Raw genomic sequence first — 26,203 nt, 5'->3', positions numbered from 1 at the left:
ATTTATTGCACGAATATATCTATTTTTAATAGCATGACTCATGGTTATTAGAAGTTCCAAAGAAGGCAAAATTGATTTAATATTAGTGTTTTTTGGAAATCAGGTTATTTGTTTTGTTTACTTCTAAACTTTACAGTGATAATAAAATTAAAACAGTCTTATATGATAAAGAGGTGCATGAGTTTGGGTGGGTTCTATACATTTTCAGTAGTGAATAGAATGAATGCAAATATGAAATTTGCAGGTAGAAGTTGTAGATGAAGTATAAATATACTTTTTAGTTATGAAGAAAAATATCCTACATGGAGACCATCAATAATTGTTGCTCATGAAGGAAAATGTTTTCAAACTTTTTGATTGTTTCATTTTTTTCTATTACACCCATTCCTGCTCTCTATAAGTAACTGATTTTTCTTTTTAATACAGCACCCAACCCCAGTTCTTCCTGCTACTTCAAATGACACCTATCCTCCCAATATGGAGTCCGAGCCATTTCTATACGTCCTAGGACGAAAGAAAATGTCAGATGCGCAGTACAAATGCTATGACCGCATGCAGCAGTTACCCCCATACCAAGGAGAAGGTAAAAAGAAGGATGTATGCAAACATGATTTCAAACATCATTAAAGCCTTATTTTCTTCTGTGGATAAATATGTGTTGGCTAATTTTAATATGCCAGCAGTTTTAACAGTGGTTTTCAAGCTATGGTATGTTTGTGTATTTCATGCTAGAGACATGTCTACTTTCTTTACCCAAGTTCACCCAACTGGTTTTGGGCTAACAACTGAACTTCTTGACAAAATTATTACAATAACTCAGTATTCGTGCCTGGCAAGTAGGAACAATACAGGATTAAGTGATGGAGGAATTGGAAAATGACAGGAAGGGAAGTGGAAAATGGTGGGCAGAGAATTAGCCTCAGGTGAATCCTGTCAAAACCTTGTCTTGGTTGGGTTAATTAGGCAGTATCTTCCCTTAACTGTCAATTGGTTGGCAACTCCTGCTATTCCTTCCTCTTTTCTACCCACATTTCCCAGAGGAATTAGAAAAAGCTCTCTCCTAGGCAGAGGCATTGTTTACCTATCACCTTCTCTAGAATACTCTATGTGACTGTTCAAATGTTTTCAGGGCCAAGCACATTCTATTAGCTATAGAAGGCTATGTGATGGCCAGACATTACTACTTCCATTTCAGTTCTCTGCCCTGTCCCCTAAAGCATTTGAAAAGTCCCAACGAGATCTTCTACACCGTTGTATATTCTAAGATAACACTGCTTGGTAGGGTGGAAAATCTTCTAAGTATATTCTATTTCTACAAATTGTTTGCCTTCAAATAGTTAAAGTTTTAATTTCTAATTCCTATTTTTACCATTTTCCTTTATTTTGTTTTTTGTTTTGTTTTGTTTTTTACCATTTTCCTTTAAACAAAACTCAAGACCATTAAAAGACAGATACATGTTATTCTTCTGTCTATGGTAGTTTCAGTGTTTTTTAAGAACCTGAAAAGTCATTAGATGCAACTCTGCCCAAAGACAAACCATTCCTCTGAAGTAAATGAAACAACAAAAACACAAAATTTATTTTCAGAGGCCAGGTGAGAGCAGCCTCCTTCACTTCAGTATTAATCATTTTGGAAGCTTGAATTTTTGTACTATGATCATTATTTTAAGATTTTCTTTCTTTTCTTTTTTCTTTTTTCTCTCTTTTTTTCTTTCTTTCTTTCTTTCTTTCTTTTGACTGACTTCAAAGACTGAGTCTTATTCTTTTGAATAGCTTTATAGAGGCAGATCTTCATGTTTTAAGGTAGATTAAATTTTGAAAGCAGTGAGAAACCACTCAGAGCCAATGTTGATAAATACAAAAACTGCTCAAACTGAGCATTATTTTAGCCACTGACAAAGTGTGATTCTAAAATAATAAGACTAGTTATATAAGTGATCTATTAACTATCTACAAATGCATCTCCAATAGGAATTTTGAACAATTAAACTTTAAACCCTTGGATTAAGAATAGAACTATCCAAGGGATGGTGGCTTAGTCAGTTAAGGATCTGACTCCTGATTTCAGCTCAGGGTCCTGAGATTGAGACCCATGTCATCAGGCTCCTCGCTCAGCAGGGAATCTGCTTGAGATTTTTCTTCCTCCCTTACCCTCTGCCTCTTCCCTGCTCTTGTGCATGCATGTGGACTCTCTTTCTCTCTCCCTCAAATAAATAAATAAATCTTAAAAAAAAAATAGAACTATCCAAGGCAACCCCTCTTAAGGTTAATGGTTAGTAGCATCTATCTGTTCCATAGCCATATAGTTTGTTCAAGTTAAGCCTCTTATCCAGGGGTGATATTGCATATACTTTCACAAGATTTCTTTGCAGCATTTCTGGTGATACATTAAAGGAAAGATTTGGTGGAAAGATTCCATACAGATGACATGTATGTCTTTTGAAAAGCAAATGGAAAAAACTCTATAAAAATGTAAATTTGATTAAGAGTTAGTAAAGTTAATTATCTTTATTTTGTTGCTCTTGTTCTTTTTAATATTTTCAAGTGCAAGTAGAGAGCTCCAGAATAACTATTAAATAGTTAGATCCTATTGAACACTGTTAAATCCTGCTGATAATTCTGCAACACTTTCAAACTTTAATATTAATTTCTTTCTGAATAATCAGGTCCATATTGCAACCGCACCTGGGATGGATGGCTGTGCTGGGATGATACACCGGCTGGAGTATTATCCCATCAGTACTGCCCAGATTATTTTCCAGACTTTGATCCATCAGGTAAAATGTTTATTTTTATTTCATATTTTGCTATGAAGCTTTTTGAAGCTTTTAGAATTTTCAGGGTTCTGAAGAGAAAATCAGATATAAAAGATACCTATCTAATCATACTCTACATGTTTCAGCACTTTCTGAAGCATTTCCTTACTTGAAATATTACCCAGGTATAGAAATATTTCAAGTTCTCCTTATTTTTTAGGTTACATTACTGGTCAGTTGTGCACGTTGGTCTTAAATTCCAAATAAAAGTTAAAGTTTTACACATTTTAAATATTAATATTAAATTTTAATAAAATTTAAATTTATTTTAACTCCGTGAAGTTTTACTTAAATGTGGTTGTTTTTCAGTTTTCAATTGTCTCCTATTTGGTGACTTATGCAAATACTTGATCTAGACTTTGGGTATACTGGGCTAAGATAGAATGCACAATGGAAACCCTGACTTTCAGATTTTCCCAAGATTTGTTTCGTCAGTTTCTACCACCTTTCCAGGTCAACCAGCCCTTCTGTTTACTTTTGCTCACTGACGATGAATGATAGGAGCTTATACTGCGCATAGACCAAAAGTGAAAACATCACTTAAGAAAGAAAACAATTGGGCAGCCCTGGTGGCCCAGAGGTTCCTGTCAGGCTCCCTGCATGGAGCCTGCTTCTCCCTCTGCCTCTCTCTGCCCCCCAACACCCCCGTCTGTCATGAATAAATAAATAAAATCTTAAAAAAAAAAAGAGAAAGAAGAAAGAAGAAAGAAAGAAAGAAAGAAAGAAAGAAAGAAAGAAAGAAGAAAAGAAAAGAAAAGAAAAAAAGAAAAGAAAGAAAAGAAAAGAAAAGAAAAGAAAGAAAGAAAAGAAAAGAAAAGAAAAGAAAAGAAAAGAAAAGACAAGAAAAGAAAAGAAAAGAAAAAAGAAAAGAAAAGAAAACAATTGTCAAATAGTAAAATCTAGGCAAGAAAGTTTCCAGGATCTAGATTAGAGCAGAGCAATTACTCTTTCCCTGTGTCAATGTTTAAGAGACGCTTTTGGCGCTTCTAACAAGAATGAGATCCAAAATTCTACCCCATTAAAGCTGAGATAATGAAAATGAGATTACAGGGGGCTACTTTAAAACCAGTTCAGGCCAGCCACTTCTGAAAATTCTCATCGTGTAAAGAGGAAGGGCTGAGTGCTCTGCCCTGCTCAGCACTACATTCCTGTAAACTCTAACTCAGTGCTCTTTGATGATCATCTTTCTGGCTTTTATTGACTCTTCCCAATAAATGATGCTTTGTTCATCTTGATTTGACAACTACATTAGAGATAACTTGATTGGCATAAAGAGCTTTTCTGCAATTGAGGCTACAAGGCCATTCCAGAGCAGCAATGGGCTCTTGCCAAAGTGGTCATAATTATTGACTAAAAGACAAGTTTTTGGTCAGCAAAATAGGGATTTCCTGGCATAAATCCATTTTATCAGCCTGGTTTTTAGAAAGAACTCTCTCAAGTGGGGGACAAATCCACTTCAAAAGAAAAACACATCTTAAAAATACCTATATTCAACAAATTGAAATTCTTTAGGACTTCATTGACCCAACACTATATTTTAATGATAAACAAAACAGTTTAATGAAATGACAGAGATTTCATTTTAGACAAAGTGCTTGGTAAAAGGTAGTAATAGAGTGAATAACAGTGTTGAAATTCAAAAGAGGCTGGTAGCCTGAAGGAATAAGCTAGAATGTAAAAAGCACATTTAACAAGGAGGTACTTAAGGCATCAAACACTTAATCAGCGTTAATGGCACAGATCCAAGATGGTTAACAAATAGTTTAGGACAATGATTCTCAACCCTGCTACCCTTTGGAATGGGTGAGCCTTTTAAAAATGCTGATGCCTGGATACCTCTTCAGATAAGGAAATTTGAATCTCTGTGGATTGGGCCTGAGAATCTGTAAAAAGCTCCCCCATGTGGATCTGGAGTGAAATAAGAATGCTGTGTTCTTCATGGGGGCAGTCCAAACTTAAAACTATTTCAGAGCGAAATACCAGTATCGAGCACATGCAGAGTGACTCCAGGTTGTGAAGGAACACCAAGCTGTGTAGTGTGAGTAAAAGGGGATGTTTGGTTTGGAAAGGGAAGTTAGGGTAGTCATATCCTTTCTTCAGATGTTGAAAGATTTGCCAAGTGGAAGAGGACTCAAATCTTCTAGCTGCAATGGATAAGGAAATGCAGGAAATGCATTTCCAGGAAACCCCTAGATCCAGACTTTAGTAACATCAGAACAAAATAGTATCTTCTACAGTCTTGTAGAAGTGATTAGAATGGACTTTTTCAGGAAGTATACCCCTCCCTCCTCCATAGAATGTATTTTGCCTTATATAGCTAAATAACTCTGTTAAAACTTCCTTTTGATAAAATAATAAGCTACTTTCTGACAATATAATAAATATAAAATGCTTCAATACAAACCACTTTTTAGAAATTGCAAATAAGCTTGGAATGGTCATCATTGACTAAGAGCATCAGCAAAATCATTGACCAATTGTCAATACCAGTTTTTCTATTCTGTTTAGTCCTAACCCTTTTTTGAAATATTGTTGGTATCCAATGGTGATTCTTTAAATAGTTTTTGTCCAATGATTGTCTCAGCAAATTCACAATTAAAAATTTTTCTATTTAACTTTCTAACACATATACATTAAGCAATGATGATTCTAACAGGTTGCTTGAAAACATCTTTTGCTTGAAAAATGTGTTTTTTCATCTGCTTGAAATAATTGTTGGAGTACAATTTGGAGTACATACAAACGAATCTACGGTTCCATACAGTCAACCTAATAAATACATATTGCATATAAATGAAGGAAAGTATGGTCTTGCCATTCTCACATAGTTCCTATCTAAAATAAAAAATGTAAGGTTTGTTTAAAAATACTAGCTACGGTATAGGAAGCACTTTTTAGTGCGATGGACTTGAGAGTAAATCCTAGCTGACCCACTATCTAGTGACTTCAAACTCACTCTCTGCTTCCTGTTTGTAAAATAGAGATGGGAACATTTGCTTTATGTGGCTCTGCTGACAACACATACTAAACAAGACAACACATACTAAAACATCTTGTAAAATGCATGATTCGTGGTAGTGTCTATTGGCCTATATTCATATTCAAGTTCTATAAAGTGATGAAAAATTGTGCAATGGCTCTTAAGCTTTATTTTTCCTTCTTGGTATTTTGAGATAGTAATGTAATAACTGTTATGTTTCATTAACAGAAAAGGTTACAAAATACTGTGATGAAAAAGGGGATTGGTATAAACATCCTGAGAACAATCGAACCTGGTCCAACTATACTATGTGTAATGCTTTCACTCCTGAGAAACTGAAGGTAGGTTCTATTTCAAATCTCAGTATTGGGAGAGAATGCCATTATTTTTACACAGAAATGCATGCATGACTATAAAACACCTGCTACTGAAAAGCTAACCTATTCTATAGAAGGAAATCAGATCATGGCCTGTGAGTTCTAGGGACTCTATGAAGTAGCATTAGAGAAAATGATATTTTACTTCTTGGTTGGCACTTAGTGTCAAAGAGTTCCTCGAGCATATAGAATCAGGTCATTTATACTGAGGGAAATAGTGTCCATAGAAGAGATGATGGGATTCCCCCAGATGCTACACATCAGGCAGCATTTCCAGGGACTTTCTAAGATCTCTCTTCTACAGAAAGAGTTCCAGAATTATAGATTTTTTTCCCAAGTCACAAAGTTGACAGCTGCTCCCCCCTTCCCTGCCCCAAGAAGCCCATTATAGTTTTACTATCAGGACTTGAAGGAACCCTTAGAATAAAGGCTTCTTATCAGCCAGTTGATACAGGTGTGGCAGTTTAGTCTGTTCTGATTTGTTGGAATTTATATCTTAGTGCCTATTAAATATGTGTAATATCATCTCTGCTTGGAAGCATTTAAGCCAACGGAAAAAATCCAGATACCTACCTACTCTCCAAATGCATGAGAAATCTGAAAAAAAGAATCCCTAAGCCGACAATCAGCCTCTTCTCCCCATGTTGCTGGGAGAAACAGTGGATCAGTACTTAACCACACAGGCTATCCCTGAGCAGCCCTGGCATTGCAACAGAAATCTGTTGTTTCCTTCAAAGACAGCCTGTATGCTAAATAATTACTAAGTTGGAAGCTAAAAGCACATCACTACTTCTGTTAATTATAGAGCGGATTTAGGAGTATAGAAAATTTTCCTTTATTAAAAACAAAACAAGCAAGAACAAAAAGCAAACAAGATGAATAGGTAGCTTAGAGACCAGCTGACTAGAGACTAGGGGAATATCTTGTCACAGGCACAGGCTGGGGGCACCAAAGCCTGTTACCCCTTTACAAATTACTTAGTCACCCCTGAGAATCAGATGCATGTCTACATCCTAATGGAGAGCTATTTACTTAATAAGATCTGATTGAAACTCCATGTCACCAAATAAGGAATTCCTGAATGAGGGCTGATTATGATTTTACAGAAAAAAATAGTAAACTTGTTAACTGAATTGTTACAAAGAGTGCAGATCCAAATAAATAATTCTTAGTGCTGCCATATTTGTCATCTTCTCACTCTGGCCACGTCTGAGATAGTAATAAAATATTTTAAGAGTTAATGTTCCCCTCCACACACCTAACATAATGGTTGAAATTCTTTGCACAAATCTTCCAGCTACAAACAGGCAAAAAATATATGTTTTTCAAAGAAACCAACTTAGTATTTTTAAAAAAGTGTTTCTCAGTCTTAAGAATGACACCAAGAATGGCAACTAAATTATGAGCTGTTGGTTTAATCTTACACATTTAGACAACTTTGTTTCAGAAGAATAAATATTTTTAAAGTATTCTGGAGGCAACTGAAAGAAAATGAATTAAGTTATATAAAGTTTTCTTAGAAATAAATATACAGAGATAAAAATAAAGTCATGACAGAGGATAGAGTCATGGGTATATATCCAAATTAAAAACAGTATTTTAAATGGCAAGGGGATTCTATATGGTGAATTCCTTAAAAGGAAGAACTCATAGAAAGTGCCACTCATGGTTTTGTCTAGTGGGGAAGTTAGAAAAGTAGCCAGAAAGTGAATTGGTGGGAGAAAAGTTAGGAGATGAGTATTTGTTTCCTTGCAAAGATTCCTAAATATTTTCTAAGAAAGAGAGTATAAGCTATTTTGAAGTCCTTAACATCTCTAGCTATAAGCCAACTATTCCAACTTTGTAATCATTTGTGCAAGGATAAACAGGGTGCTATTAGGAGAGTAGTATACTGAAAGTGTCAAATAATATGTAAATACCCCATCAACTGGTTCAACAGCCACAATTCAAGAGAGGTTGATTAGTTCATTTTGAAATTTCAACGCCTAGAAAGGCAATATTTGTTTCTGTCCAGCAATAATGCATATCACCAAACAAAAGACTCTGCATGCTTTGAGGGCCTTTTAGCAGAATCAGTGCTTCAATATCAGGCTCTTCACAAGGAAATTGACAAGAATCAAATGTTGAAGCCTAATTATTTGTACATAAATGCCACATTTCTCCCAGGAATTAAAAAACTTCACAGAAATTATCCAACATATCTACACTGCATTTGTATCATATGCTCTGTTGATTACTAAGTGATGTCAGTTTTTGCTTTATGTTTCATGTGGTTTGAGTTTATATTATTAGGTTAATAGAAATTAAAAATCGTCTGTCTTCCTGAATTAACATCTGGACCTGGATGACACCAGTTTTCTTGTGGTTAGTGTTTACCAAGATCAGCTTTTCTCATCCTTTTATAGTCAATATTTCTGTATCCCAGTAGTTAATGATGTTTCTTATAAGCAGCATATAACTGTTTGAAAAATCATTGACTTTGACCAAATTATTTTAGAGATGAGGACTACTGAGACCTAGAGAGGTGAACAGACTGACTTATGAGAGTCACACAAAGATTTAAGGATGAGTACTCTGAGTAAGAATAGCTCTGATAAAAAAAAAAAAAAAGAATAGCTCTGATGACTCCAGTCTTAGATTCTTCCCACCCTATCATGCATATTCTAATATAACTGATAATCTTATAATATTTAACCTCTTAATCCCAAATATTATGATTCAATATAATTTAATTATCTGAAACATTTGTTACCATTCTGGTAGATTTTTTAAAGGACGAGAACAGTTGTTGATTTACACGAATATTAAAAATAGAAACTATTTTCCCTCCTCTACTATCATTTATTTGCCTGTTTATTTTTATAACTGTTCTGTTCTTGTTGTTTCAGAATGCATATGTTCTGTACTACTTGGCTATTGTGGGCCATTCTTTGTCGATTTTCACCTTGGTGATTTCGCTGGGGATTTTCGTGTTTTTCAAGTAAGTAGCCTCATAGCATCTGCTTTTTATTTTCTTCTTTAAGGTACTGAAATAAATGGCAAACTGCAAGAGTTAGGGGAAGGGTGATCCTCTGCAAACCACAAGAGAAATACAACACTGGGAGTTATGAAATAGCACGGAAAATGAAATTAATTAAAACATGCTTTTTAACCCCATCTCTGAGGAAAATAAGATGGATTCATATAATTTTCAAAGGCAGTGTGGCTCCTTCCCAGAATGAAACAGTCCTATAAACCCCATAAGTACATTGTATTAACATGTGGAAGGCTAGGCTCCACTCACAGTGGTTAAGGTTGCAAGAAGTATTGAGGAGACGCTCTTCTTTTACCTCTATCCTTAATATGGAGGCCATGGCCAGAAGCTCAAATGTACCTTGCCTAATTATGAGTTGTATCACAGGCAGATTTGGCCAGAAGAGAAGTGTTGCTATTTGGCCAGAAAAGAAGTGTTGCTAGTGAGACCAGAATAGTGTTTAGACATAGAAGGAAGGTAAGGCTCCCTTCTGGCCCTGACTCACTCAGCTGGGACCAAGGAGAATCTCTGGAAGAAGAGTCAAGTGTCAATGTTTTGCCCACGAAAACTGAACATTTTAACTGCAGTTATAGTCTAAGACACTGTGAGGAGTAAAATCCCAATGAGATTTCTATTCTGAGACCATGTCTATGCACTTGATTGCATTATCTATGGCAAAATGATTAAGCTGATATAATATTGATTTTGTAATAATGGAGAATTTGAAACTTTGAGTCTGTTTTTTTTAGGAATGACTTCATCATGCATGTGAGATAGTAATATATGTTAAATTCAGTCCTAGAAACATCCTAAATTTGGTGTGATTTCTTTAAATCAAAGGCATCATGAGTCACTATATCCCTTTCCTGAAAATTCTGACAAATTTCTACACTACTCTTTCCTTCAAGTAATACTTTCTGTAGCTGTGGTGGTATTATACAAATGGTTAAGAAAAGTTCCTTCATAGGTTCAGACTACAAATAATCCTCCACATTTTAAAGATGTGATAATGCAGGACGCCTGGGTGGCTCAGTGGTTGAGCATCTGCCTTCAGCTCAGAGCCTGATCCTGGGATCAAGGATCGAGTACACATGGGGCTCCTTGCACAGAGTCTGCTTCTTCCTCTGCCTGTGTCTCTGCCTCTCTGTCTCTCTCTCTCTCTGTCTGTCATGAGTAAATAAATAAAATCTTAAAAAAAAATAAAGATGTGATAATGTAACTAAATATACAGTGATTCATACATAGTATAACAAATTTGGTTTTTGTTAAGATATTATCATGATAATACTAAAGAAAATTAAGCCAAGAGGTATAAGCACTCCCTGAACACAACTACTATTTTTCCCTTGATACTTTTTATCTTTTTTTAAGATTTTATTTATTTATTCATGAGAGACACAGAGAGGGAGAGAGAGACAGAGACACAGGCAGAGGGAGAAGCAGGCTCCATGCAGGGAGCCTGACATGGGACTGGATCCCGGGTCCCCAGGATCACGCCCCGGGCTGAAGGCTGCACCAAACTGCTGAGCCACTCGGGCTGCCCTCCCTTTTTAATCTTTGTCTTCATCTTATACCATTATCGTATTATGTCTATATCTTACATAGTCAAGGTTCTTATTCTGAGCAAGCAATGTAACTGGGTAGAAATTTTTTGTTAAGTGATTAATAATAAATAAATAATAATTTAAATAAACAGAGAATTAGCTCCTTCCATATATGGTTTACAGGAGAAAGATATAAACAAAGCAACAAGATATAGGGGATTAATTACTAGAATTAGACTAGAAGAGCATTTTCAATTATAATCAGAATATAGCAGAGTAAACACATAGCATGATTAATCTTGGAATGTCTATTCATTTTTCAATTGCACTTGGCCACAGTGAATAAATACATCATCATGGCTCCCATACAACTTTGATTAAAAAGTCTGTCACTAAAAGTCTAACCTTTAAAAATTTTAATATAACCATAGAAAAAAATTGAAAGGAAAAAAATTGAAAGAACAGCCCCCAAATTTGTAATGATGCAACTAATAAATGTATTCAGGAGTTTAAAGATAAAAAATGTCAACGGTACATTTTTTAGTTCTTTATTTCTTTAGTCACTTAAATAAGTGATGAGATGTGAGAGCCAAATCAGCAAAGAAAATAAAAATATTACTTCAACATTCATTTCTATTTTAAGCCACTGAAGATGTGTATTTAAAAGTGCAGCGCATAAGCAAAGTAAAATATTTCTCAACTCCAGTTAGACCCAGAACAAAGTTAATCTGGCCAAACCTTCAAGCAAATTTGGGGGCAGACTGTCTAGAAAGCACCTAATTTTGTCCTACTGTCTCTCAGTTCCAAAAGCCTACCAAACAGCAACTTAAATCTTGGGAGGAAAACTAAGTCTTATTGATTTATAATCTGAATACAGTAATGGGAAAGCAGAAACTGAAATAGCTTGTTCTCCAGAGCACACACAACAAGAGACAAATAGGTTATGAAAAACATACATGCTGAGATATCAAATATTCAAATCTAAAAGCAGTCACATATGATTTTTATACTTGTTTTTAATTTTATCTTAAGCCTATCCAAACTAAAAATACCAAGGGCATACATTTTCTTAAAATTAATGTATTAAAAAATTAAAGTATGTTTCTGAATCTTCGGATTTTTTTCTATACATTTGCATTTCATAAATATTAAAAGCAAAAAATAAAAGGTAATTCTAATCTATCACTGGATTTTATCTTTTAATTAGCAACATTTTCCCAGAATTGTTTTCAGATGTTCAACACCACCCTTAAGGTCTTTACTGCTTATTACAATGGAAGCTTTTATGATTTATGCACTTAAATGGCATCGTCTGTGTGAAACCTGAGCAAAAATATAATCATCACTCCCTTGCTTAATTCTACATTCCCAGGCTTGAGTTATTTTTGCAAAATCCAATCAATTTCATAAAACTTTCATGAAACCAAAATGAGGAGTTACACCCAGCTCCACTTTTGAAACCTAATGCCCCATTCATAATCATCTCATTGAAATCTCTCTCTTAACTCATAAAATGTGCCTTATAGTGTCTATAAAAAGGAATAACCCTCCAGGTGACCCCCTCAAACCAGCAGGCTAAGAAAGCCTGCAGAGGAATTTAAAGTTACTAAATATACGGAAGGCTGTGGAACTGCCAATACTTTGCTGCTAAAAATCTGGGAAATTACTCATATATATATATATATATATATATATATATATACTCATTTTCTTTGCAGGAAAAATAGTTAGGAGCAACAATACGGAGAGAGATTAAATAGAAACATCAAATTTATTCAGCAAGACTCCTCACTACTAGATGCCAATAGTAAATGTCAATAAGAGAGTTAAGATGAAGATACCCTTAGGGAAGACTATCTTAAGAAAGTCACATAAGTTGCCATTTATTTGTCTTTGTTTCCTGACCATTTTAAGCAAATTTGCAATAAAATTCACTTATCCTATCAGTTCCACTTAGAATTTATCAATTGACATTTCTATGGAATAGTCCCAAATTACTAAATATCTCACTGTTTTCTCTCAAGAAAGCACAATAATCGAACATTCATTAGCATCCATTTTGACTGCTTGATACTCATGCCTTGCTGATCATCAAATTTTGAATATTAATTACTCTTGCCTGAAAGTTAATAAAGATATGTGTTGGAAGACAAGAGGTGTCTTTATTGCATTACATTGTCTATGTTACATTACATTGGCCATATCAGCACAAAAGGAGGGTTTCCACTGGGACTTGCAGAAGCAATACTGATTCCTCTCTACTTACTCAGTATTCACTATTATTCTCTGTCACATCTACATGGTGGATGGAGAGATAACACTTTATCTTGTACTTGTATAGTGGCCAATATTATACATCTCTGGTTGTCTTCCTATTGTTCCAGAGAAACCACTAAATCAATGGCACCAAAGATAGTCTCCTTTCTCCCAACCCACCCTTGACATGACAGGACACAAAAGATAACTGTTGCTCATGTCTTGGCAAACTGTTCATTCATAGAACAGTAGTAATAGGAAAAGAAGCAAGAATTTTGATTGAAAAGGAATTCCTTAAGTATAGAGATTGTGTGCTAAATCCAAAGGTTTAAAGTCTCTTGTTGGAGAGGAAAGATGTATATAATGCATTGGGTTTCAAACTTTTCTTGGAGTCTTAATGTGATCCATTCTACATTCCCTCCCCTCTCCTCACTTGTCTTTCATTGTAAACAAGATATGATAGCTAGGTAAAGGAAAATGTAGAGATACATTGAAACACATGACTACTTGTACCGATCACAATGGTTATCCAATGCATATTTTTGCATGCACCAATAAATTCAAATGACTTTTACTTGTTTCATGACTTGCTTCTTTCCTTACTTACTTTGAATGTGACTGTAATGACAATCTTATAAAGGACTAAGCACTGCTGTTCCTTATCCTATGATATCAAAATGGTTTATGCAATCTGCAAAACTCAGGGCAAATATAAATGCCTTCTCATACAAACACAGGCTCCCCAAAATCACACACATACATACATAGGGTCCCAATTACTTGAAACAAATTTTTAGTGTGGAAGATTTACACCAAGCAAACTAAAACCATGAAAATAACATTTAGTGTTATCCTTAAAATATGACATCTTGAGATTCATACCTAAGTAAATCATTATCTCTTCCTCACATTTGAGTGAGTTTGGTTGGGCCAAGACAGAAGTAGATTATGTTGTCTTATCTCTGCTATTAGAGATTCTATAGTACTTGGTTTCCTGCCATTCAGAGAGTAAGCAATGTTCTATCTATCTAAATACCTATTTCTTTTAATAAAGAGGAATGAAGTACAGCTAAGATCAGTTTTGTGGTATTTTCTACTTAAGACATTTCAGAGCTGACAGATCATGTTCACTGAAGCAACAAGATGCTTGCATTGAGAACTAAACACCTAGTTATTTATGTTAAGTTCAATTAACCTCTTTAGCATGCTATACCTCTCCTTCAGAACATTTATCATAAGAGTAAATAAACAATTATGTAGCATATAAGGTCCCTGAAGACAGAAGTGGTCTATTTTGTTCACCCATATCTCTAGCATCTACCAGAAGGTCTGAATCATATGGTAATGTGTATTGGATTATTAAATGGGTACACAGTAATATGTGTTGGATTACTGAATGAATTTTAATAAACTTAAAGTACCTCTAACTTGCTTCAAAAAGCTGAGGGTAAATGTCATCAAGTAAGTGTAATAAAATTGTTTAAACTCAATAAGCAGAAATTATATTGAAATTTCTAGACACAGAAACTCATATTATATACTAGTTATATTCTTCCTTTGGACCCTAACAGTTTATCTGGCTTTAAACCAGATCATTTTCTCATTATGTACATAATACTGCACTGGATATAGGTTTTCCCCACTGTTGAATAACAGCATAATGTCCAATATTAGTTAGTTAATACCTATAGCAAGAACTTGGCAAATGTTCAGTATGATACAAAGTATAAGATATGAGACAATATAGCATTCAATGTAATTCTCTGATATACTGGAAAGCTGTTTACTGGTCACAGCTTGAAGAGGAAAACTGCTCTTATGTAAAGATTTTTAATTTAAAAACATGAGTATCCAGCCCCGCAAGGTATCAGACACTGTTCTAGGTGGACAAAATGAATTCCTCTAGCATCCCCAATCTGGCGAGAGAAACAGAGAAAATAAGAGGCAATAAACAGATAGATGATATGTCAGGAGGTGGTGTTAAGAACAAAAAATAATAAAGCAGGGATAAAAGAGCCAGGAAGTAATAAGCTAAAAGTGGAGGAAGTATATTTTTGATTTACACAGAAGACTAAGCATTAACCAGTCCTTTAAACTGATGGTATATATCAGCAGATTATTGAACTCTTCCTGGTCAAGAAAAAACCAGGCATGAGAATAGCAGCCCTGTATGATGCAATCATCCATACTCTAGTTCTGGATAATGCCAACTGTTGTTGGTTTAAGCCGGGTTGAATTCAATAGAGACCACCGATATTCGCCCCCCCCACCCCCAGTGAGAAGAATTATAAAATGCCATTATGACTATATGGAAAATGACAGGTCACAGGTTTAATGTAGCAGTTGCAATATTGCAGAGTTTATGCAGTGTAAGTGGGTATGATATTTCACATAAATAATTTTTTTAAAGCCTTAAGTTTGCAACCTACTTTTATAGTACTATTATAAAACCAGTTAGGTTTGGTTTATTTAATGAAGTTTTCTGCTGCTAAATAAAGTAGTAAGTACATGGGTGTGTTCATGCCATGTGTCTGTGTGTGTGTGTGTGTGTGCGCGCGCGCTTGCGTGTGTGTGTGTGTGTGAATTCTTCTCTAAACCTTTCCTGGATAAAAAGTTCTGCATTGTATCCCTGCTCAACAAGTTGCAAATATTTAAATATTCTGTAGTAACTATTTACTAATGGCTATGCTTCCTAAAAGTTGAAAGATATAGCTACAATAATCAAAATATGCTCTAATAGTTACCCTCACTACTTAAATATACTTTTTACTGCAATTTATTATTTGAAACTTAGGAAAGCATTGTAAGTAAACCCAGAGCATTATCATATTTCATCTTTCCCCAGAATTCCCATTTCAAAATTCCTGGAATTCTAACTTCATTTCATGATTTTCTTAAGGAATGGTTACTGTGATCAACCATTGGCATCATTAACTGAATGTTTTAAATTTTCACATTATGCTAAACATTTTTTGACTGGATCAGTTATGGTAAATGTGAGATTTTTGTTCATCAAGAATAATCATTCCAATTTTGTTATAGCCATCCTGCAGGGCTTTCTCCATTTGCATCAAAAAGTGAAATAGGATATTCAAACTAATGTTTATTTATGTGACCATTCACACAAATACATATGTACAAGCTTATGAAGTGGAGGAGAAAGGACTGAAAAATCCAACAAATTGTTTCGTATCCAAAAGGTGGGAAATGGCTATGCCAACAAGTGGCAGCATTTGGATGGGTTTCATCAGATCCAAACCACAATATGCCTCATAATGAGATCAAATTTGAGCCTATTTAGAATTCTCTGACTGTGTCTGAGCTCCACCATCAGGAGGATGTGGAAAGGGAGAACCACAGCGTTGATTCTAGTTGGAATATGAGAAATAAGAAGATATTTGAAGAAATGACAAAAGGGAACAATGACAGAGACATAATAAAGTCTGTGTCTGATGGGTCAAGGACACGAATTCAGTACTTCGTTGAGGACAACCTTGGTTCTGACTTCATGCTCTGTTATCCCGTTTGCCACACAGTTTCTGCCTGGTTACATCAATGAATATTCGACTTTTCGTCTAAAGCACACTCCAAACCCTAATGGTTTCTCTTGTAAGAGTCCTTCTCTTAATTAATTTCACAATATGTGTTATAATTAAAAGTGATTTTATCACTCACTCTTTCTGTTATTGTATGAAGTCGCCCTGAGGACTGAAAACTATGAGCTACTGTGACTGGAAAACTTGTTTTAAAAATCAGGCAGAAAAGTGGTAATGAGTCTTAAAGATAGGACTAGCCTCACTTATTTCTATAGGTCTCTCATCTATTGCTAAAATAAATATTACAAATATTAGCAAAAAAATTTTTTCCAGGTACTTCAACATTTTGGCACTGGTTAATGCTTTCTGTTACCTTTTCTTCCAGGAGCCTTGGCTGCCAAAGGGTGACTCTGCACAAGAACATGTTTCTGACTTACATTCTGAATTCTATGATTATCATCATCCACTTGGTTGAAGTAGTACCCAATGGAGAGCTCGTGAGAAGGGATCCGGTAAACACTGCATTATTTGCTTGTTATTTATTCTTAAGGACATAGTACCTGTAAATAGTGAACATGATGCTGTTGTCTGACTTAACCAGCTGTTTACATGTGCTGCTATATTTACTTTTACAGTTGAGTTTTGCACTAAACATGGCATATCATTTCTATACAGTTATCAGAAGTAATTGCCATAAGCAGTAGTAAAGGGATGGGAATAATTCAGTCATAGCCAAATAAGAATTATAGAACAAATCATGAGTTTTTACTACTAATTAAAAATGTATTAACATCCTATGGGAAGTGAGCATGTCTTGTGAACATCAGACAGTTTGAGGTATACTAAGGCAATGTCGAAGTGTGTCACTAATGGGTTATGGGTATGCCTATATAGTAATCCCCTTAGCATCCTGGCACCAGGCTGGGCTTGTGCCAGTCAATCGAGCTATGAGTAGCTATGCATTTACTCTACTAAGCCACATAAATACTATCATATTTTATGTCTGCATGACTTGAAAAAGTTTTATATACCCTGAGCTGACTCACTCTCACCTCCCAGTCTCTGCTGATGATTCCCAATAACTATAACCCAGAGGGCAAGGAAGCCCTGATGGAGATGTACAGATGGGTTTCTCTGGGCCCAGGGCAATGGGGGCAGGGTGGAGAGTGCCTTTGAAAGCACTAACGGAAGCTATTTAGTACACAATGAATGACCAAGAGATATTTTCATTTTTGTTTCCCTGTTTAACTGTGTTATGCAAGCATCTGTAGATAGCCTCATCTTTCAAACTGGCATTTGACAGCTTTGCCAACCCAAAGACAAAAATGCGTGAAATCTGCCCAGAGCATGCATCCTGCGTGACAGTGGCATGGCATGGGAAAGCAGCTTAATTTGGCTTCTAATGAATCCACAGTGTTAATAATTTTTTGCAGTGTGAATATATCCAGAAAGATAGTATGGTCCATCTTTTAAAACCATGGCATCTGTTATCAGAGACAGTCTTATCTTATCTGCAGAATGTGACCTAATGGGTTTATCTTGATGAGTTTTCTTTCTTAATGTTAACTGATTTTAATAAAAATAATTTCATTTCATCTAGTCTTTCCAAAACTCCAGCAAAGGATAGATATTATTCCCATTATTAACCAAGTAAACTGAGGCTCAGTGAAGGGACAGGTACTCTGTATTGTGGTCATTTAGAGATGGGATTCAAACCAAAACGTGTCTCACTCAGAAGCCCATCCTCTCTTCTATATACCAATAGTGCTCTTGATGGATTTCCTTAGAAAGATGTGTTCTTAAAGAAATGGGCTCAGCCATTCCAAAATGATAATTGTCCATAATTGGATATATACAGTATGTTTAATTAGGGAAGCTGACTCCTACTAAGATGTAGAAGCAATTAACTAAGCATTTCTCAGCAGAAAAGACTCAAATCTTTGGTTTCTTATACCCCATTAAGTGTGGAAATCCTAAAAAAGTTACTATCTGCATGGAATAGGCTAGGACATGGCACTTTAGCACTTTAGTCATTAAGTAATCAATCATGGGAGCAGTGCTCAGTCATATTATGAAGTATTATAAATTCTTGAGTAGGCTCTCTCCCGTCTCTCTTGTGAGGGGTCTCATACCCATGTATCATTCCACCAGCCCACTCTCTGGCTCTTATGGAGAAGAGGGCTTCTCGCCCATTTTAAGACCATACTAAACCTGTTATCTTCCCCAAATAGTCTAAATTAAGGATTTTTCTGAATTTGCTATTGAATTACAGAAGCCATTTAACCTTATCCATCAATAAGAAAAATAAAAACTTCTCTGCTTACTTCTAAGAGCTTATCCTGGAGTCCCAAAAGAAGCATAAAGCTTTTAAAAATTCCCAAGGGTACAATATTGCAAGTGATTGCTCACAGGGTTGCTGCTAACTCTTGGCCTGTAACTAATGCCCTAGCTCTCTGCACTTGGCTTCCCTAACCCATCTAGTGTGCTCATTGCTCTTAACAGTCTTATGAGTTATCATCACTGGATGTTCTCACTTTCATAGGATACGTTAGGGACAGACATGCCTATATACTTTGCCAGTCATTATACAGGCTGCCTCCTAGCTACTACCAGTCAGCCCAGCTCTGTCTTGCGGCTTCTCTATTGCCTAGAAACCTAAAGCCTGTAAGCAGATACCTAGGGACCCAGTTCAACCCCTATGCAGCTGATCTCCTGGGAGAATATAAGTGTAAGAAGAGAGGAGCCAGAGAAATTAACAGGAAGTTTTCTTACGGAGGAGTGAGGGTGGCTCTGTCGCACACATTAGGCAACCTCAAAGTGACTTAAGTTTGAAAAACAGGAAAAAAAGCTTACCTTTATGGCATGACTAGCACCTGGTTTTGCCAATCAATATGTCAACCTAGCAAACGTTACTTTTAGCTACGCAAGAACAAACTCCCTAGGGAAAAATTGTAAAATCTTGAAAGGTAGAATTTAATCCAATCAATCAAGTGTTTATTGAGTGCTTAAAACTCAAATGTTAGTCTTTAAGGTAAACTAAATTCATAGAATTTGGGGGGAAATAGCTATTTATGATACCCTCATCACAATCCTTAGGAGTGGAACATGTCTCAGGTGGAAACAGCTTCCTATGTCTCACAACCATACCTGGGGGTAGGGGGAGGTCAGCCCTTTGTTTACCTATTTCCCAGTGTTTGTAGGGTTTTTTTTTTTTTAACAGAAAACAAAGGAGCAAAAAGACTGTGTGCCTGAAAGAGAAGCCTCCTCTCCTCTGAGAGCAGACAAAATGAGAATAAGCCATTAATAAGCCACCAGCAGTGGGAAACAGGGAACACCATAATATGTGAACACCCTCTGCCCTCTTTCACATTTCCAAAAGTCTTTTTATTCCATAAGACAAAATTTGGAAATTTGCATCTTTTACCAAACACATATAGTGTCAGCTAAAAACGAATTACTATAATGACAGAAATTAATTCATGTTTGTAAATTGTGAAGTATACACATGGCCCCCAAAAACTAGGTCATTTGTGTTTAGTACATCTTCTACTTGAAACAGTCATTGTTTTCCAGTGAGATATTGCTAAAATCTCTTCTCTAATTCTTCATATGCAAACAGCACAGGGCTGCTCTGTCTAAGCAAACAAAGTTCTTCAACAAAGGGCAAGAAAGAACCCTCAGGTAGACATGTCTTTTATGTTTTCATCCTTGAAACTCTTATTTACTATCTCCAAGAGAGAGACAGGTCTTGAAATTTATGTTGTAGCTCACCTTGAAAATACATATTGTCATAAATGCATTCATAGAAACCCAATCTCTTAAATATCATTTCCTATCCAGAAGACTGAAAGTGAGTTGCAGTTGAAACTATGAATTCAGGCATCAAGAAAGGAGAAATTTTTCCTCTTGTAATATATTTAAATGTATAGGAGATAAACAAGAAATAGGAAAAGTTTAAGAAGGAAAGCACCATCTTCCCTAAGAGTAAAGTTCTCCACCTCTAAAGAGAGACAAAATAACTTCTCAGCACTGAGAATCATGTCGTCAATATATTACTAAGTCACATGGAAAATTATATATTTAGAGTTTACTTTAAATGAATTACTTGAAATATTGCATTTTTTTTTAAAAAGTGATATTCCAGAAAACATTAGATTAAGGTTCTCTATAGCTAAGAAGAGTGGAGACAATAAAGACAAACCTAAGAAAAGAACAACAACAAAAAAAAAAGCACAAGTACTTTTTTGAAAAAAAGGATGTTATTGGACATTGTCAATTACAAATACTGATTGGAATTATAACTAACAAAAAAATATAACCACAGCCGTAAATTAAACCATATTTATCAGTATTCCATTTATCTGTCATTCGGGTATGTGTCTCCTTTAAAAAAAACAAAATACATAATTTTTAAAGACACTTTTTCTCTTAAGCAAACTAAAGGCAGAATTGTGGATTGTTTTTTCATTTTGACCCAATTCTCAGGTCACTGAATCAGCAGTTAAGAGGCAAAAAGATTTTCCTTCCAGTGCCCAAGGGAATATATTAAAAAGAAAGTTATTTCTTGTAAAAGGAGGCTGCATCATCCCAAATGCTGTTGCACTACTTCTTTAAGAGTTTATTTTGTTGAGGGCAAAATAAAACAATGTTCTCACTCCTCAGTAGGGAATCCCCATGGGTCATGGGTTTGTGGTCCCTTTCCCATCAAAGAAGCTAGTTTCTTCCCTTGGAAGTTTTTTAGTTAGGCAGATTCTCTCCTGTAAAACCAGGGGTGAGAATTTCATTCCTTGACATTCTTTTTTAAAAAGTTAAACTCAAAATAACTCATGGCATAAATAAGGACTGAATAGAGCCTCAGTTTATTGAGTGATGTGAAAATTGCCCATTGTCACTTGTGTCATTTGAGCATTTCATTTCCATAATATCTAAAATTTCATTTTCTTGTTCTATCTGCTTATTTGATGATCTTCATGTAGAGAGTCAGGAGGCAGAATTAAAAGCATTGTTCTTACTGCATCTAAAGGAAGCTGGCAGCATATTTGTCATTTGCTAGAAAGAAATGTCTCTTTGAACTTTTTATCTGGGTCTAAAAGGGACAATACATGGAGATTAGTTTTTACTGGAAACCTGGGCACTTTGCACTTCAAAAGCCAAAATAATCCAGTCACATTCTCTATAGCCTTTTATATAAGTAAAGTCAAATGAGTCCCAAGTTGTGAAAAACAAAGTCAATTTCTTCTAGTTCTAATTTGTTCAAGACAGTTGAATCACCAGACTATGTCAGAACGTCATCCTAGTCACAGGAAGATCAGTTTGGAATGCATGTCCAGAACTGAGACACCAGAGACAGATGAAACCTAGGATTGGAAACTGAACTCCTCCTCCCCACCCCAGAGGAGGCTGGTGCAAGGGAAGCCATCTCAGTGTGATAGAAGTGACAGGGACAGCAGACATGCTGTCAGGAACTCATACTCCTCTAAGTCAGAGTTTTAACATAACAGCAGAGTTTTTGAGATGAGAGAGATCAATGCAGATAAAAATAGACTGGAAATATCCACTTTAGTAGCCTATGGAAGAGATTAGACTGGGAATGAAAAAGTGTGATGGATTTGAGGGACAATGCAGAGAGAATGATGTAAGGAAATGAAATATCTTACTCTGGTTATTTTTGCCATTTCACTTACACATCAAAACCAATAAATGGTATTTTAACCAAGATCATATAGTGCAGAAAAGTAGGGAAGATTTCTTTATTTCTTTTAAAATTTGTTATTTATAACTGACTACTTTCCCATATGTATTTGTAGAATTTATTGCTAAAATGTCTATAAACATCAATCCCACCTCCAGTTTCTCTCATCTGCCCATTCTGGGTGGTCCCTTTGCACAGGAAATCAGTGACTTACAAATGGTACCTTGTGACATGGTTTACGTAGTGAGGCTTCATGTCAACATTTGCAGCTAGCTTCTCCTGCTTTGAAAAGGCCATCATGAATTCCTTATAGATTTGTTTTCATTCTCAAAAAACCTTCTAGTTGATTTAGAAGGAATTTTGTACCTTCCCTTGGCAGTACACTCCGTTGGTTCATTCCAAAAAGCTATGGAGCCAGTCAGTTTGATATTTGCTGTACTTAGTTGGATTGCTCCAAATATTATAGCATTGATCTTACTGATCTTACAGGACCTCAAATCCTTAGCTCTTCTACTTACAGATTATTCTGCAACATTGAGCAATGTACTTAACCTCATTTTTCTAATGTGTAAAGTGCAAATGATAATAGGCACCTTCCCTATAGAGACATTTGTGAGAGTTAAATGAAGTGATACACTTAAAATCTTCAAAACAGTCTGGCACATAAAAACTCTCAAATGTTAGCTATTATTATTTATATTATACTTGTTACCATTGTTGTTAGGCCTTAAGCACTTGTCATTTTCTCACCATGGCACCTAGTTTCATTTCTGTGTTATATAGCATAGATTTGGAAACTCAGAGCATTTGCAAAATACTGCTTAAACCCAAAAGGGACTAAGTGTAAAAGCAGAATACAGAGAATATTCAGAGGTTATTAAATTGGAAATAACCAAAAGGGCAGTGGTCTGAGAAAATAAAACTAAGTCAGTCATGGCTTGTGAACCTCTAGTGAAGAGTGACATAATATCGTCATTATACCATACAGAGAAAGACCCTTGAGCATAGCAAGCTGTTAATTTGTACTCCCCTGTCGCATTCATAACAGGTTTTTGTTTCCATCATGTGTATATCCTGCTTTTTGGTTTACTGTGGCTTTGTTTTGTGAACGCTTCCAGAGTGCTTCTTTTCCCAATTTGTGGGTCATCTTCCAAAGTAGGTAGGACTTTTATCTCCAGTGCCTTTCCCCCCCAAACCCACTGAATCATGAATATAGTTCCACAGATTCAAGCTTATTTTCTCTGAGGCTTTATCAGAAATCAACTCAGGATTGCATGATAGACTCACATTTAATTGAAAATGTTACATTCTTAAATTCCTCTGGAAAAAGGCTGCAGGACTTCTTATAAAGTTATCAAATGCTGACTTTCTGACGGGGATTTTTCTCCTTCATTCGGCTAGCCTTAAAGACTGTACAAGTTGACAGTTTTCAAGTTCATAGGAGTGTCTTTTGCTCCCTCATTTATCAACTGTACTGGCATCTTGACAAAAGATACTGTAATTCCTTCTCCTGAGGTTTTAGTATCCATGTGAATCAAAGCCAGGACTTGCCCAATTCATTGTTAGTCTACTGGAACATAGACAATTAGGATTAACAGCACCGGAAGGCCAGCAAAACAGAAATCAAGTACATTGAAGAAATTCCTTGTATACCCCTAAGTCCATTCAAAGAGCAGCCCCCAGACCAACAGCACCATGATCCCCAAGTACTTGCTAGAAATGCAGAATCTCAGATGGTCACTCGTGAGACCATCTGAATCATAATCTCTACTACTGGGGCCCAATAACCTGTATTTTGTCAGGCTCTCCCAGTGATTTTGATGCATGCTAAAATGAGAGAAAATCACCCCCACAGGATGATAACTACTGGGGACTCCTTTATTATTTACACTGAACTGGACATATTCGGAGGCTTGCATTATAAAATGCTGTCAGGAACTCATACTCCTCTAAGTCAACCATACCTACCCCTTTTATAATTTAATATTAAGAAGTAGATGAGGGGCACATGGGTGGCACTAGTTGGTTGAGCATCTGACTCTTGGTTCGGGTCAGGATCTCAGGAACCTGAGACCTGAACCCCACATAGGGCTCCTCACTCAGCACAGAGTCTGCCTGAGATTCTCATTCTCTCTCTCTCACTCTGCCACTCCTCTCCACCCAACAAAATAAATAAATATACCTTTTTAAAAAGGAGTCGACTAAGGGCATTTTCAAGCTTGTAAGATATATGAAGGCATGGAGAAGAAAAGTTAAGCAATATTCCTTTTCAGTTCTCCACCTATCAAAATAACCCTCTCACTTCAATAGAAGAGAGCTGGGAAAATTACCAGCCTCATTGAATGTCAGTCTCATTTAAGCCATCCTCTCTGGTAGACAAACAAAACATTTGCCTGTAAATTCACAGCATGTTCACTCCAGTTCCAGATAATTCAGGGAAGAGCATGGAGATGCAGCCTCCATTTCCCAAAAGTTTGTGCTGACACAAGACAGAATGATGTACACACCACGTAGGTACAAGAGGCAGAACAAGCCAGAGACACAGTGCCAGCTGGTACCTTGTTTATACACATATATATGTTGGCCTGCTTTTCCTGGAACATTCACAGAAGAACAAAAAATGTGATTTCCAGAAACATAAGAGACTCCAACAAAATTGACTAGACGATCAGAATCCTTTTTGTTTTGGCTTTTAGTTGTGATTAACCTCTCTCTCTCCCACAAGGATTTTCTTCTCTAGTTTTTACTCACCATTCCTTCCTGTCTCCTAGTTCTTCTGGGTAGTTTCACTGCAGTTTTCACTTGTGATCAATCCTGGTGGTCTGTGTGGAAGTGACTAGAACATGGACAAAGTCTTAATCCAAGCATTCACAGGAGATTACAATGTCCCTGCAGTCCTGACTGCTTTTTCCAAAGGAAACCCCCTTATTGACTCTGAAAGTATAAAATATCTCTTCCATTTCACCTGGGCCCAGAATGGCATGTTTCCCTGAAGAAACTGGAAGAAGCCCTTTCCAGTATTTCCTGATCCACACAACATCCTGAGACACTCTTGACTAACACAAAACACTTCCCTGGAGTAGTACTATTACAACTTCCCCAAAAAGTTCTAAAGAGAAGTTGCCCTGAAAAAAGTAATCAAAAATCTCCCTCATAGGAAGACAAAGAGACCTTGAGTATTTAGAGATATCATTTAGAAATAGAAACACCTCAGAAAAGAAAATTTACACTTTTGTGACTAGAGCAAAGTAAATGCTGGTCTGAAAAGCAGACATACTATAGGCAAGATCCTATACTATTGGATGAAAACAAGAAGGTGGAAACCTTCACAGAAACCTGAAATTTGAGGGCATGAGGCACCAGGCCAGAGGTAAGATACCTTTGAAATAAATATACCACATTCCAGAGAAACATTCTCATTTCTCCCTCTGAACTCCGCATATTTGGAATGTAGTTCAATGGTTGATATGTTGAAGAAACAAATGACATTCCTAATAGCATGAAATAATCAGTCACCTAATAAAGACATCTATTTAAAGAATATAGGGGCAGCCTGGGTGGCTCAGTGGTTTAGCACCACCTTTGGCCCAGGGCCTGATCCTGGAGACCCAGGATCGAGTCTCACTTCGGGCTCCCTGCAGGAAGCCTGCTTCTCCCTCTGCCTGTGTCTCTGCCTTCTCCCTCTCTCTCTCACTCTCTGTGTGTATGTGTGTCTCTCATGAATAAACAAATAAAATCTTTAAAAAAATAAAGAATATAAAGTTTTGGGGTGCCTGAGTGGCTCAGTCATTTCAGTGTCTGCCTTCAGCTCAGGTCATGATCCCAAAGTCCTGGGATCAAGCCCCACCTCAGGATTCCTCCTCAGGGGAGTCTGCTTCTCCCTCCTCCTCTCCCCTTTCTCATGCTCTGTCTCTCTCAAATAAATAAAAATCTTTTTAAAAAAATAAAGAAGGGGATCCCTGGGTGGCGCAGCGGTTTAGCGCCTGCCT

General features: G+C 36.2%; 1 protein-coding gene across 2 annotated transcripts in view; it reads left to right on the top strand.

The window, feature by feature from the left end:
* Positions 1 to 26,203, top strand: part of CALCR (calcitonin receptor) — a 152,351-nt gene that overhangs the window by 97,453 nt on the left and 28,695 nt on the right. For both annotated transcript variants that reach the window (XM_072764282.1, XM_072764281.1), the window contains exons 4-8: positions 427 to 583; positions 2,667 to 2,777; positions 6,025 to 6,137; positions 9,062 to 9,153; positions 16,908 to 17,034. In XM_072764282.1, coding sequence (XP_072620383.1) covers positions 427 to 583; positions 2,667 to 2,777; positions 6,025 to 6,137; positions 9,062 to 9,153; positions 16,908 to 17,034 — 600 coding nt within the window. The remainder of the gene's footprint in view (positions 1 to 426; positions 584 to 2,666; positions 2,778 to 6,024; positions 6,138 to 9,061; positions 9,154 to 16,907; positions 17,035 to 26,203) is intronic.

The sequence above is a fragment of the Vulpes vulpes genome, chromosome 7 (assembly GCF_048418805.1).
Source record: "Vulpes vulpes isolate BD-2025 chromosome 7, VulVul3, whole genome shotgun sequence".
NCBI classification, from domain to species: Eukaryota; Metazoa; Chordata; class Mammalia; order Carnivora; family Canidae; genus Vulpes; species Vulpes vulpes.
This window is presented reverse-complemented; position numbering and strand designations above follow the sequence as displayed.